The sequence below is a fragment of the Rhineura floridana genome, chromosome 1, assembly GCF_030035675.1.
Source record: "Rhineura floridana isolate rRhiFlo1 chromosome 1, rRhiFlo1.hap2, whole genome shotgun sequence".
In the NCBI taxonomy this organism is placed as follows: Eukaryota; Metazoa; Chordata; class Lepidosauria; order Squamata; family Rhineuridae; genus Rhineura; species Rhineura floridana.
In genome coordinates, this window is record NC_084480.1 from 76,307,599 (window position 1) to 76,320,734 (window position 13,136).

General features: G+C 39.9%; 1 protein-coding gene across 2 annotated transcripts in view; it reads left to right on the forward strand.

Annotated features, from left to right (window-relative positions):
* AP3S1 (adaptor related protein complex 3 subunit sigma 1) overlaps nucleotides 1-13,136 on the forward strand; it is a 44,155-nt gene that overhangs the window by 26,742 nt on the left and 4,277 nt on the right. For both annotated transcript variants that reach the window (XM_061624483.1, XM_061624487.1), the window contains exon 5: nucleotides 2,937-3,044. In XM_061624483.1, the coding sequence (XP_061480467.1) occupies nucleotides 2,937-3,044 (108 nt within the window). The remainder of the gene's footprint in view (nucleotides 1-2,936; nucleotides 3,045-13,136) is intronic.

A 13,136-nucleotide genomic window follows, 5' to 3' on the forward strand; every position in this document is an offset into this window, starting at 1 on the left:
GCAAGCTCCTCCCACATTTTCCTAAGGGAAGTCTTTATACACATTAACAATTGTTAATTGGTTTGCACATCTGGGTTTGAAGGAAATAGATGAAGAAGACTTTTAAAAAATGTTTTTTGCAATGTGAACTCACTTCTGACCTGAAGCTGAAATGCCTTTTAGTGATGAGATGTCTGAGCAGTATAGTACCTTTGTGCCTCCTAGGCTAAGTCACCTCTCCCCATGTCTCATGCCTTCCCTTTTCTGTTTGTCTGTTTCTGTTTATTTCTGCAAATCTGTTCCTTGCCAAAGAATTTTGAAATATTATTTAATTTCAAATATTTGTATATTACATGGTTTGAGACGCAATACCTCTACTATAAAATTTTCAGCACATCAGCTCCTAGGGCTGGAGGAAAGTATTTTATAAAAGATCAACATTTTAATCTCCCCAGTTCTACTTTGCTTTGTGCTATCACTTAAAAACGTGTGCTGACAATGTTCTACAAATGTTGACGTTTTAATATCTTACAGTGAAGACATACGCAGTATGAAAAGCTGGTAATCAAAGGACATACAGGCATCAATCAGTAATCTTTACGCAACATTTGCAAACTGAGACTAGAAAGGAAATCTATTTGAAAGTCCTCATACAGGAGGTACAGTAGGGCCCCGCTTTACAGCGTTCCGCTTTAAGGTGTTCCGCTGATACAGCGGCTTTCATTGTCCATTTTAAAGGGTTTTTCCCCCTTTTGCATCGTTTTGCGCCATTTTCGTGCAACGCGGCCCATTAAAGTCAATGGGGTTCCGCTTTACAGTGTTGGTCAGGAACGGATCCCGCCGTATGAGCAGGGCCCTACTGTAAGCAGTTTTGTGTTGAATAATCTAGCAGTCAAAAGTTCAGATTTTGACAGATCTGTAACATTAACTACATAATATTTATTAAATTTATATCCTGCCCTTCCTCCCAGTGGGAGCCCAGGGGGGCAAACAAAAACACTAAAAACATTCTAAAACATCCTAATGTTATGGAAATATTTCCATAACATTAGGATGTTTTAGAATGTTTATATATACATATACATATACATATACATATATATATGTATATATATATATATATATGTGTGTGTATGTGTATATATGTATATATATATATATATATACAGAGATCCTCAGCAGTCTGAGCTGTGTGTGCCAGTGTGTGTATTTACCTAAGTAGCAGGCTTTTACCCTACATTTAGATCACTGAGACTTAAGAGTAAAATAAAAAGAGCCACTTTATTTATAGAAATACATAGTAGATAGGAAAGGCACACCTAGTTCTAACTAAGTTTGAGGCAAAATGTCCAGAATTGGGTATTGCCCTTATGGCTTAGGAGAGAGAGCAAAGACAAAAATGTCTCCTCTCTCCTCGGACAGTCGAAGAAGAAGACAAAGGAGGTACAGATAAGCTTCTTTGAGCATATCAGTTTACAACAGAAGGAAGTTAGGTAGAGAACAGCACAGGTAAAGGTAGACAAGCCTAGCCAGCTGGAGAACCCTAACTCTATCTTCCTTCTGGAATACAAACAAAAGAACCGAAACAGGAGTTGCTCATGCCCCACTTCCAACACATAAAAACAGACTTTAAAATATATTAAAACAAAACAGATTTAAAAACATCTTAAAGTAATTCCAACACAGACTGGGATAAGGTCTCTACTCAAAAGGCTTGTTGAAAGAGGAAAGTCTTCAGTAGGCACCAAAAAGATATCAAAGATGGCGCCTTTCTAATATTTAAGGGGAGGGAATTCCAAAGTGTAGGTTCCACTACACTAAAGATCCGCTTCTTATGTTGTGCGGAACGGACCTGCTGATAAGATGATATCTGCAGGAGGCCCTCACCTGCAGACCATAGCGATCGACAGGGTATATAAGGGATAAGATGAACTTTCAAGTATCCTGGTCCCAAGCTGTATAGGGCTTTTGTACACCACAACTAGAACCTTGAACTTAGCCCGGTAGCTAATGGACAGCCAGTGCAATTCTTTCAGCAGCAGGGTGACATGTTGGCGATACCCTGCTCCAGTGAGCAATTGTGCCACTGCATTTTGCACCAGCTGCTGCTTCCAGACCAACCTCAAGGGCAGCCCCTCATAGATCACATTACAGTAATCCAGCCTGGAGGTTATCAGTGCATGGACAACAGTGGGCAGGCTATCCCGGTCCAGAAACAGATGCCTTCCCAGCTGAAATTGGTAAAAGGCACTCCTAACCACTGAGGTCACCTGGGCCTCTATCGACAAAGATGAATCCAGGAGCATCCCCAGAATACGGATCTGCTCTTTCAGAGGGAGTATGACCCCATCCAAAGCAGGCAACTGACCAGGTAGCTGAAGTCAGGAACCACCAACCCACAGTGTCTCCATCTTGCTAGGATTCAGACTCAGTTTATTGGCCCTCATCCAGCCCACCACTGAGTCCAGGCAGCAATCCAGGGCTTGCTCGGCTTCTTCTGATTTAGATGTTACAGAGAAATAGAGCTGGGCATCATCATCGTACTGCTGACAGCTCGCCCCAAATCTCCTGATGCCTGCTCCCAAGGGCTTCATATGTTAAATAGCATGGGGGACAAGATGGTACCCTGCGGCACTCCACAGCACAACTGCCAGGGGGCCAAAAGACCCAATGCTATTCTCTGAAAATAACCCTGGAGGTAGGATCGGAACTACTGTAAAATAGTATCTCCAATACCCACCTCACCAAGGATATCATGATCAATGGTATCAAAAGCCACCAAGAGATCAAGTAAGAATAACAGGGTTCAGGTTCTTCGTACGAGCATCCAGTGTTAGAGCTCCAACTTTTGCTGTTTTATTAATTTTACAAAGAAAAAGAAATATTAACAAATGCTAAAATATTAGTAGTGTGTTTGCTTTATCTGTTTGCCTTTGCTTATTTTGTGATTCTTTTAGGTCCATAATATCCTGGCTGAAATGGTGATGGGTGGAATGGTTTTAGAAACAAATATGAATGAAATTGTTACCCAAATTGATGCTCAAAATAAATTGGAAAAATCTGAGGTAAGAATTGAAAGTATTAAAATCAACTGGAGCATGTTCAAAGAACCTGCATGATCTGAAACTGTTATTTATCTTTTAGTATTGCCTTATATTCAGCTGTGTGTATTGCTACAAATGAGCATTTAGTATCTGGCATGTTGATTGCTTAAATAGCTGAACATTCCCTTTTCCTTCTATTAAACTTGCATCTGCCATTGGCATCTGTGTACATAAACATTTCTGAGCTTTCTTCAGTCAAGGCTTCTGACTCCTATGGCCTGTTTTTTTTCTCCCTTGGAGAATCTCATCTTGGTGTTAATTTCTTAGAGCACTCTATTGAACGTGTGTATCTGTTAAACAGAAATTAAATCTGTTAATGGAACTTGATACCAGAGGTGTCTAACTTGTGGCCCTCCAGATGTGACTGAACTACAGCTCCCATTATCCCTAACCATTAGCTACACTGGCTAGGGCTGAGGTAAGTTGAAGATCAGCCACATCTGGAGGGCCACAGATTAATTACCCTTGTGGTATACAGCAGCCAAAAACATTTGAACAAGAAATGGAGGAGCATGGCTAATCCTAGATTCTGAAGTGTTATCTAGCTTGGCACTGTAGAGCTTGGAGAATTTGACATCTAGTGCCACTGTGTCTTGCAATGATTTTTCCTTCCTAACAATGTAAGCCAGGATATCTGGACTTACTGTCCCACAAACAAGAATGAATTGGGAATATAAAAGTCCTATAAATAGTCAAAATCAGGGACTTTTCTGTTCAAACTAATTACATTTTAGTCTTCTTATTATTTTAAAGCAGTCATTGAAAGCAGAGTTTAATGCTTTCCCCATGCCGTTCCCCCCCTCCCCGCAATTGTTTGTCCCAGGATGAAAGCTGTTGGGGGGGAGTTTCAATTCTTAGTCTTTTGTATGTAGTTGGATATGACGCACATTATTCTTGTGCTACTTGCAAATGAAATTTGTTTTCCATTTAGCGTGCTCATAAAATTGAAAAAAGAGTTTCTTAGCCATTTGTGTTGACCCTTTACATATCTTTTGCAATTTAATTGGACATTCTCCTTCCTTTTAGTTATCAAATGTACATTTAACAAAAGAGCAGTAGAGCATTGGCTGAGAAGCACAGAAATTTGGTCGGACATGAAATGATGCATGGCACTATGCTAGTGCAAGAGTATTAACAAAAATATATCAATGAAAATTGGATCAGACCTGAAACTATGTAACACTGAGTTTCTGTGAATGGTTCAATAGAGTTTGGCCTAAATAAGTTCATTATCCTTTTCTGAAGCACAGTTTAAACAAAAGCTGAGGCTTAAACTATTAATTTGTAATTTGGGTTATCAATTAATTCTCTAGAAGCAGGCCACTTCAGTGAAGTGGACAAGGTTCATATCAATTTCTATTGCCTCATCTACTCAGCATATTTTTTCTCTTTATGTAATATAAAACTTGACAGGTAAATCAAATAAAAATAATGAGATTATAGTGACTCTAGCTGCGCTTAGTACCACTGCTTATTATAGTACAAAACAAAACAGTCAATTAAAAAAGGCAGAGTAATCTCTGAATACACTGATTAGTCCTTTTTAAATTACTTGATATATTTTTTTGAAGATACACCTGTTTATATGCCAATTCCTAATTCAACTAATCCCAACTCCTGGCTTTGATCCAAAGTGCCCTTTCCAATTGTGCACGGGGTATGTGTATTGCTGATTCCCTCCCATCTGCAGCCCCCAATGCAACGTTGCACACCTTTCTGGAGTGTCCTCTGACCCCCCAGGAGTGGCTTTTCAGGGAGCATGAGGAGTTGCAGTGGGAATGAGTGAATGAGAAAGCCCTGGTGCATGCTCAGAGCACTGCATGTGGTTCTTTGAATCCAAGTCATTATTTCACCCATTTGTCTTATCTCAAATTGGTGTACAACAATCATTTTCCAAAACTGATGCAGCAAGGTATAAACTGGAATTGGCTCTAGGAGTTGTATATTTAATTTTCCCAACACAAACTTAAATTCCAAAGTAGCGTCAGGTTTACTCAGCCTTTAGATAGTTAGGCTCCAGTACACTACCCATTTATCCGGGTGGTTTTGTTAAAAGTGAATGGGGCTGCTCCAGAGTAAATGGGTAGCTTATTGTTTTAGAAATGAAGGATCTTTAAAAAAATGATCATGTTTGTCAGCTGAATTTGTAGGACAGGATATGGAGCAACAGCACCTTCTGCTTCTCTCTTGCAAGCTATGAACAATTTTAGTTGTCCATTTCTGATGCACAGAAGCAGAAGCTTGCCAATCACTCAGAAATTAAGTTGATAAGGCTTCAAGCCTTATTGGGATGAGGATTTGTCAGGTACTATCAGTGACATGGAAGGTGTCCTATATAAAAACTGAGATACTTGTGATGTTCTTGTAGTGTTCAGCTGGGTGTGACTTTGGTTGTTTAAGTCAGTCCTCATTTTTCCAAACCACCTGATCTTTTCTAGCTCTTTCCATTCTTCTCTTTACAGACCTTTATCTTTCAGTCTCCCAGACAGGACAGGTAGATCCAGGTATTGCCAATTTTCAGAAAACAATGTGCTTCTATAAAATAAAGGGAAAGCAAAATGATGTCAAAGGCAATTAATAAATTAGGCCAGACTCAAAAATTATGTGTTGATAAACCCATATTAGTCTTTGTAGCCTACTTTTTGTGCTAGCTTCCCTCATCTTTTATTGCCTGTAGTGTATTTACTAGATTGTCATTGACTTCATATATTTTTATTTTTACTTTTCCCTTTCATTAGTGTTCAGCTTTAGAATTTATATCTTTTTATAATGTAGTTTTCTCATTTGTATGCTCACATTATGAACAAATCTGATTGTGCTAGTGCAGGTGTAATGCTCCCAATTGCTTAACTAATTAGGCAGTCAAAGCAGAAATCATAGTTGTGTGCTCCCTCTTCCCCATTCCCATTTGTTACCTCTGGAGCATGAATTCCCCCCACTTGGGCTAACCATAACTCTTAGGTCAGCTATGACTTAAATAATGGCTGAGGCTATCTACACTTTCTGTTTAATAAAAATCTGAAACTAAGGCTTCAAGTTCATTTCAAATCAAGGATAAACAGGAATCCTGTTTAGCTGAAATTAACATCACATAACACTTAAATATGTGGAAAGCCACAGGGACTACGTAGTCTGAAAGGCCAGGAGAGTGGCGGCACATCATCTCACAAACAACTTCCAATTGCTTAAAAAAAAGTTTGCAAGAGCTGTTGATCCCTGATTACAAATACAGCAATACAAAGTGTGAACATCTTAAGTCTTACAGACTAAACTTTATTTGTGTGTAAGTGTGGATAATCCAAAGGTTAAGGCTTGAACCTAATAGAGGTTCTACTCATACTAGGGAGGACATATTGGATTTCTGCAGGTTCCACCCAACCTGCAGCTACAGACTCAGATGCAGCATTGATTACTATTCCAGAGGGTCCTCTGACCCTCAGGAATGACTTTTAGGGGGCTACGACATGAAGAAGGTGGGTAAGTCACATTCCATGAGCAGAATGTTCTTGATGCAAGTCTAAATTTTTAGCATGATGCTCCACAGCATGAATTTTCCATGTTTTACTTGTGATGCAATAGCACCAGGAAGATCTTTTCAAATGAAAATTAACTGCTTGTGTATTTTCTAGCTGATGTCAACAATGAAGCTTAGAAATGTGTTTTTTAAAAAGTTAGCTGAGATCCAGGAAATCAAAATTACCCCAGATTCCATACTGCATTGTGGATGGGTGCATACATTAAATAAACAGCCCTAGTGGTAGTTGAATTGAGCTGTAATGGTGCATACTGCAAATGCAGTGCAACTAAACTTCATAATTTTAAGTTAACTCTAGATTTTGAGAATTAAAATTTTAGAAGAAATTGCAAGCACACTTGTAGGAATTAAAAACAAACGAGTAATAATGTAGAAATGATGAGGAAAAACCTTTTAGGACTCACTGAATTGAAATAACTTCAGTTGAAAGGGAATTCTGCACACAATAAACTTCAGATGGGGGCTATTCCTGGTAACAATTGTTTCATAACAATTGCTAGCAATCCAGGTTTGCCAGTGATCTAGGAGAGCTATAACGAAAGAGCCTGCTGGGAAAAAAAGAAAAAAAGTTACAGTCGTAGTTCAGCATATGCTAAATGCCAAGTGAAAGTTTGACTATGGGTCAAACCAACTCATATTTCTGCCTGGCTGGGGGGAGTTGGATGCAGTGCCCTCCCCAGCTGAGCTGGAAGGTTCCTGGCGCTGTTGGTTTATGCCAGAAGGAGCCCCCTGCTGCAGCTGAACTGTGGTGCTATCAGGACCCTGCCGGTACTGCTGGGGGTCCACCAGGGATGGCCAGCCCGGTGGACAGATAGGTGGCAGAAGCCCCGAAAGTGGGCTGTTCCGGAGGCTTGATGAGGGAGGAGCCGCAGGGGGGGGCTTATGTAACATCGAAGTCCCCCTTGGAGTGCTCCCCTGGGTCCTGAACCCAACGAGAATTCTGCCGGCGAATCGGCTGGTGCAGTAAATAAATTACAGTGGCGGCCTATGGGGATCGCTTGTTTCCCGGTAGGCCTGTTTGTGGGAGCCAGGTCTTCCAGTCCAGCTCCCATGCGCAGTCCCTGATGGAGCTGATGCTCGGCTGGCAGCTCCCAAATGGATAGTGGATACCACGGAGCTTTCTGCCGGCTCTTTCTCTGCTGACCCCCCTCCTGCTGGTTCCCCATGTTTTGGATTGCCTGTATGTTGGCTACAAGTAAAATTGTATTACAATATGTTACTTGTACCATTATCTTTAAAGGGAAACTTAAAGATATTCAAATTGTTTTGCATTTTATAAGAAGAAAATTCTCTATAGAGCTGGTTCTTAGGTAACTTTAAAATGTTATTTCATCCAATTAACCCATGGGTGGAGGGGAGGAATGGCTTAAAGTGGCTATATTAGACAGTATTCAGAGTTCAGCTTAAAAGTGACAAAGCCATAGTACAATTTTGGATCCTTTACAGTAAAAGTATAACTTAGAAAATGAATAGTCTAGCCAGTTTGGTTCTTACTCTTTGCTTAACTTCCCCCAAACCACAAAAATATTCTATGATGTAAGAAAAGGGGCTTTAATTTGTGTTCCCCCCTTTTCTTTATAGTATTGCTCTATTTTACTTTCTGCGTGTATATGTTCTGTTTTTATTTTTGGGTCTGGCAATTTTTGACGGAGATGACAAACAAAAAATTTAAAAAATCATGCCCATTCATTACTATCTCTGTGATCCAAGTGCTTGAAATTTCCAAGAGTATGTCTAAGTCTTCTATCTGTTTGGCATTTTGATATACTTGCAGACTTCATTTTGTTTTTTCTCTAATTCTGTTCATTTATTTAACCTCACGAGAAGAGAACATGACCATTCTTTTATATTCTGTAGTGCATCCTTCCATCCTATTCATAACCCTGCTGCTTTGAATCATACTTGTTCTGGGAAGAAGGGTTTATGCAAAACACCAGCAGCTATGATATCCAAGTATTCATCACGGGAGGAATCATTTCCAAGAAAGGTGCATATAAAAGGAATCTCCTTTTATAATGAGCACAAGCTCTTGGTGCGCTAACCTGTCCACGTGTCTTCTGAGAAAGGCTTGGAAGGTAGCTGATAGAATCCTGTTATTTTTGGCATAATAAAGATGTAAAGAGATAATAGTTAAAGCACGTTTTATGTGAATGAAACCCATGCAATGTGCTACAGAAGAAAAACTGTACAACTTCCATATTACTAAATAGTGTCCTGAAAGCCTTGGCTAAATGCCCATTTTTTGTGGCTGAAAAGGAAATAGCTTTCCCAGTTGTGTTAACTGGGTGAGTGTACTAACCTTGATTGTATCACCTCAGCCTCTTCAGTATGTTTTAGAGTGCTCAATTTATAGCCACAAGCCAGTATCACTGAAGACTAAAGTTCTATGTCATTTCAATGACTTTTGATAAAGAATTGAAATGCCAAACTGCTGTGCTCATTTAAATTGAGATTGCGAAGCAGAAGGGGAAATGTGTTGCCTGATTAGTTGTAATTCGAGCTATATGTTAGTTCTTACTATACTTCTAAAACTCTGTGGACATGCTTAAACATAAAGATGTATACAGGATATAGTCTGTCCTTAACATTAAAACATGGGTGAATGGTGCTGAATCCTCCCTCTGTGTCTCACCTACCGTTGCTCCAGCTGCTCCCTTCCTGCTCCAATACCAGAAGTGAGACAGGAATGGAGAGTAATGAGTGAAGAAATTGGGGTGAGAGGAGATAAGGTGAATGATAGGTTCAGTACCCCTTTCCCCAAACTTCTTTAACTAATGGCAGATCCCGTCCCTTCTGCTTCATATGTGAACTGGGTGGACTTGTGAAAAGAAATGCATGTTTGCCACCATTGTATGTAATTAGTTCATACTGTAGATAACTGTTGCTTTTAGGTTAAAGTAGCCAGGCATTTAGAAATATCATTCCAAAATGGTTCACTGTGTCTTAGAAGTACTGTGTGACCTTAATGCCAATAAGTTATGTTTGATAAATCCAGCATCCTAATTTAAATTGACAGATGTCAGGTGACCAAATTAAATGTACTGTCTTCGTGCTCTTCTTTTATAGTGATGTATAGGTAAATATATTGACTGACTGGTCTGGCAACTGCCTGGCACTTATTGATGGAAGCAACCCAGAATGTAACCATATTTATATTTAATGTATACCATAATATATTTAATTTTCACTAAGGCCTGGTTATGGAAATCATACAAAACAAAGTCTGTGTCATTAGTACATAGTAGTCAATCGTGGTACATTAATACTGAAATTCCCAGGTGAGGAGTAAGAGTGTTTTTTTAGGTAAAAAGAGAAAGCTATAGGTTGGTTTTTATATTTAATTTTTTTTTGTAAATAGTAAAGTAGGATTAAGAAAGACTATAGTGTTTGAAAGTCTACTAAAAGGAACAAAAATTGGAGAAAGAGGTGCCTTGTTAATCCACATGAAGTTGGAGATGTTTGTGTGCCCCTGTTGCATGCCTATTGGACATGGGGTGTCAGGGTCTGTCACATCATCTCAGATCAAGTAATACATCAGAAGCTGGATGAATAGAGATTGAGTTGACAGGGCAAAAGATGAGTTCACCCCAGAGAAGCATTTGCAGCTGATGTTGGCAGGCTTGTGGTCAGAGCACAAAAGTTGCACTTCCTTGCAGTTGATGTTTTGGCATCTAGTGCTGCGCTTAAACAACAACCAATGAACATAGGGCATCTCTTTTTGCTTTTTAATATATTTTTAAACCTCCTTTTTAATGTTTTTAAAGCTTTTTAAAAATGTTTTTAAAGATGTTTTGTTTTAATGTTTTTAATGGTTGTTGTGTTGTAATATATTTTGAAGTCTGTTTTTATGATGTTTTAAAAGTGTGTTTAGTGCTTTTGTTTGCCGCCTACTGGGAGAAAGGGTGGGATATACAGGAATACCGCGCATTAACATACGCAATGGGTCCAGAGCGAGTACATAAACTGAAAATGTACTTAAAGTGAAGCACTACCTTTTTTCACTTGCGCTGCCACTGTGCCACCTTTCCTTCATGCGGAGCCTCAAAGCCCCGCTCTAAAGCCTCTGCTGCTGCGCTGCCGCACCTCCCAGCTGATCGCGATCGCACCTCCCAGCTGATTTGTGGTCGCGCGGTAGCACCTCTTTCCATCCCCCCCACCAAAAGAACAGGCCACAACCAAAGGTTAAGTGTCCGTTGTTGCAAAGCGAAGTACGTAAACGGAAATGGTGCTACTGTAAGTATGTCCGTACTCGCGAGTGTCCATAAAGTGAAGGTCTGTATAGCGGGGTATTCCTGTCAATCAATCAGTCAATCAAATAAATAAATAAATCTCTGCTTATTCTAGCTCTAATGTATGTCTTGAGGCTATCCATGAAGATATGGGCTGGGCTGCTTCTGGGAGGAAGGATATACATTCAATAAATAAATAAATAATTGTTCACAGCCCTAGCCATTTTCCAGGCATCTGATTTTGTAGTTCCATCAGCTGCAGCACAATCCTGTTCCTGCCCCTGATAAATAGGTCATTTTTGTACCTCATGCAGCCCTGCCTACTAGTCTTTCCTCTGACATTCAGTTGATAGATTTCTTTGAACCTAACCCTTTGGGAGCCAAAATTGCTCTGCTAGAAGTTTCCCTAAACATCAGTCTTAAGGCTATATCTGCATTCTGAGACTTGTAGTATTTTATCTTCCTGACTTCTGGCATCCTCCAGCTGTGATATCTTGAGGCTGGAACATGTAAGTGGATACATATTACAGAAGCTATCTGATCTAGATCATTCATAGGCAGAAAACCATATGAATATGTGAGGGATTAATCAGCCATTAGATGACAGTATAGTACATCATTTAGCTAGCCTTTCTTCAACATTTTTATTCAATAGGTGAATATGTGTAAGTCTAGCCTCCTCACCTGCTTCCCTCCCTCCTAATTCATCTTAACAAAGTTGAAGGGATCTTTGAAAAATTGCAGAAGCTTTTATGTTAATTTATCTTCTGCTTTAAGGCTGCAGTTCTGTCAATTTGGGAGCAAGTCACATTTAACTTAACTCAGGAATAAATACTATGACATATTCTTCTAATTTGTTGCTTTAATTATATCTTCAACAATAAGGCAACATTTATTATATGTTTATGGAAGATTATTCTGCCTTTTGCAGCTTTGTAATAAGACCACATCTAAATTCCGATTCTAGCTTCCTAATTGTATGTATATCATTATGGAAGCTAAACCTTTTGTCTTCCCTGTAAAGTGGACTCCCCACTTCCCACAAAAAGGGAGGGCAGGATCTGAAGTGCCAGGAGTTGAAAAAGCACAGCCTGGATTTTGTTGGGTGAGAGTTGTTAACTAGATAGGAGTGCTGACTACTTCTTATCCATCTCCATTTAAATCGGGACAGGACAATGAAGGCTTCATGCATTTTTGCCAGTGATACTTGTAATGACTAAATGTTCTTGCCAGAAATGAATATTTAGTAGAGGGGTGATAAGGTTGTGTTTGGAGGAAGAATTTAATGGCAGAAGATGAAACAGGTGGAATAACTTTTTCTTTTCTGCCGTTCTGATCTTAAACATGTTTACTCAGAAGTAAGGCTCACTGAAATGAATGGGACTTGGGGGTTTTGAACTCCCACCCTGCCAACACACTGCTCTTAGCAGATGGAGACATGCTTTAACCTTCACACCAACTATAACAGTGCTATGTTAGAGAATTTTTCCCATTTTCCCCAGCCCTTGCTATATATGTCCAGGTATCTAGGCAAGCCTCAACCCCCCCTCATGTAATTTTGTCTCTTTAAAAATCCACAGCCATGTTACTGTTGCAGTCTTTCAGGTAGATGCTGCCAGCATAGATAAACGTATCTAATTCCCTTGTACCGTAGCCAGTGACCAGGAGTGTGTGCATATGAAAACAAACAATATCAAAGTAACAGGTGTTAATAAAATAAGTAAGTTCACTCTGTGTTCAAAAGCATTTGATTTCAATATGGTACATCACTTAAGTGTTACTTAAGGTCTTTTTAACTGTTAATATTGTTGCGTGCCACTCCAGTCTCCAAGCAGTGAGATTTCCAGGCGTCCCTGTGCTCGCCCAGGGTTTGGTTTCGGAAAGAAGGTCAGTGGAGGCTGTGGTGTCTTTATGAAATATGGTTTATTTATTTACACACATTCCAACCTGAGCTTAGGATGGAGGGGTTCAAGGCATCAGCAGTCCAATATCCAGCTTTTCCATCAGGGTTACAGGAGGCCCCCTAAAGCCATGGTGCAGAGAGCCAGTCTGTCTGCCTGCCTCCAGTTCCCAGCCTTTCTCAGACCACTGACTACACAAGCCTCTCCTAGGCCCCGGGGGGGGGGGGAGGATCTCCTGAAGAGTTTAAATGACCAAAGGTTCTCCTTGGCACATTAACCAGTTGAAGGGCACCTGACAGACCCATTAACCCACCTGGCCACTCTATTAGATTAACAAAAGAAACACATCTGACCAGCAGAGGAGTTTCTCATCCCCAGGCGCAAGTCT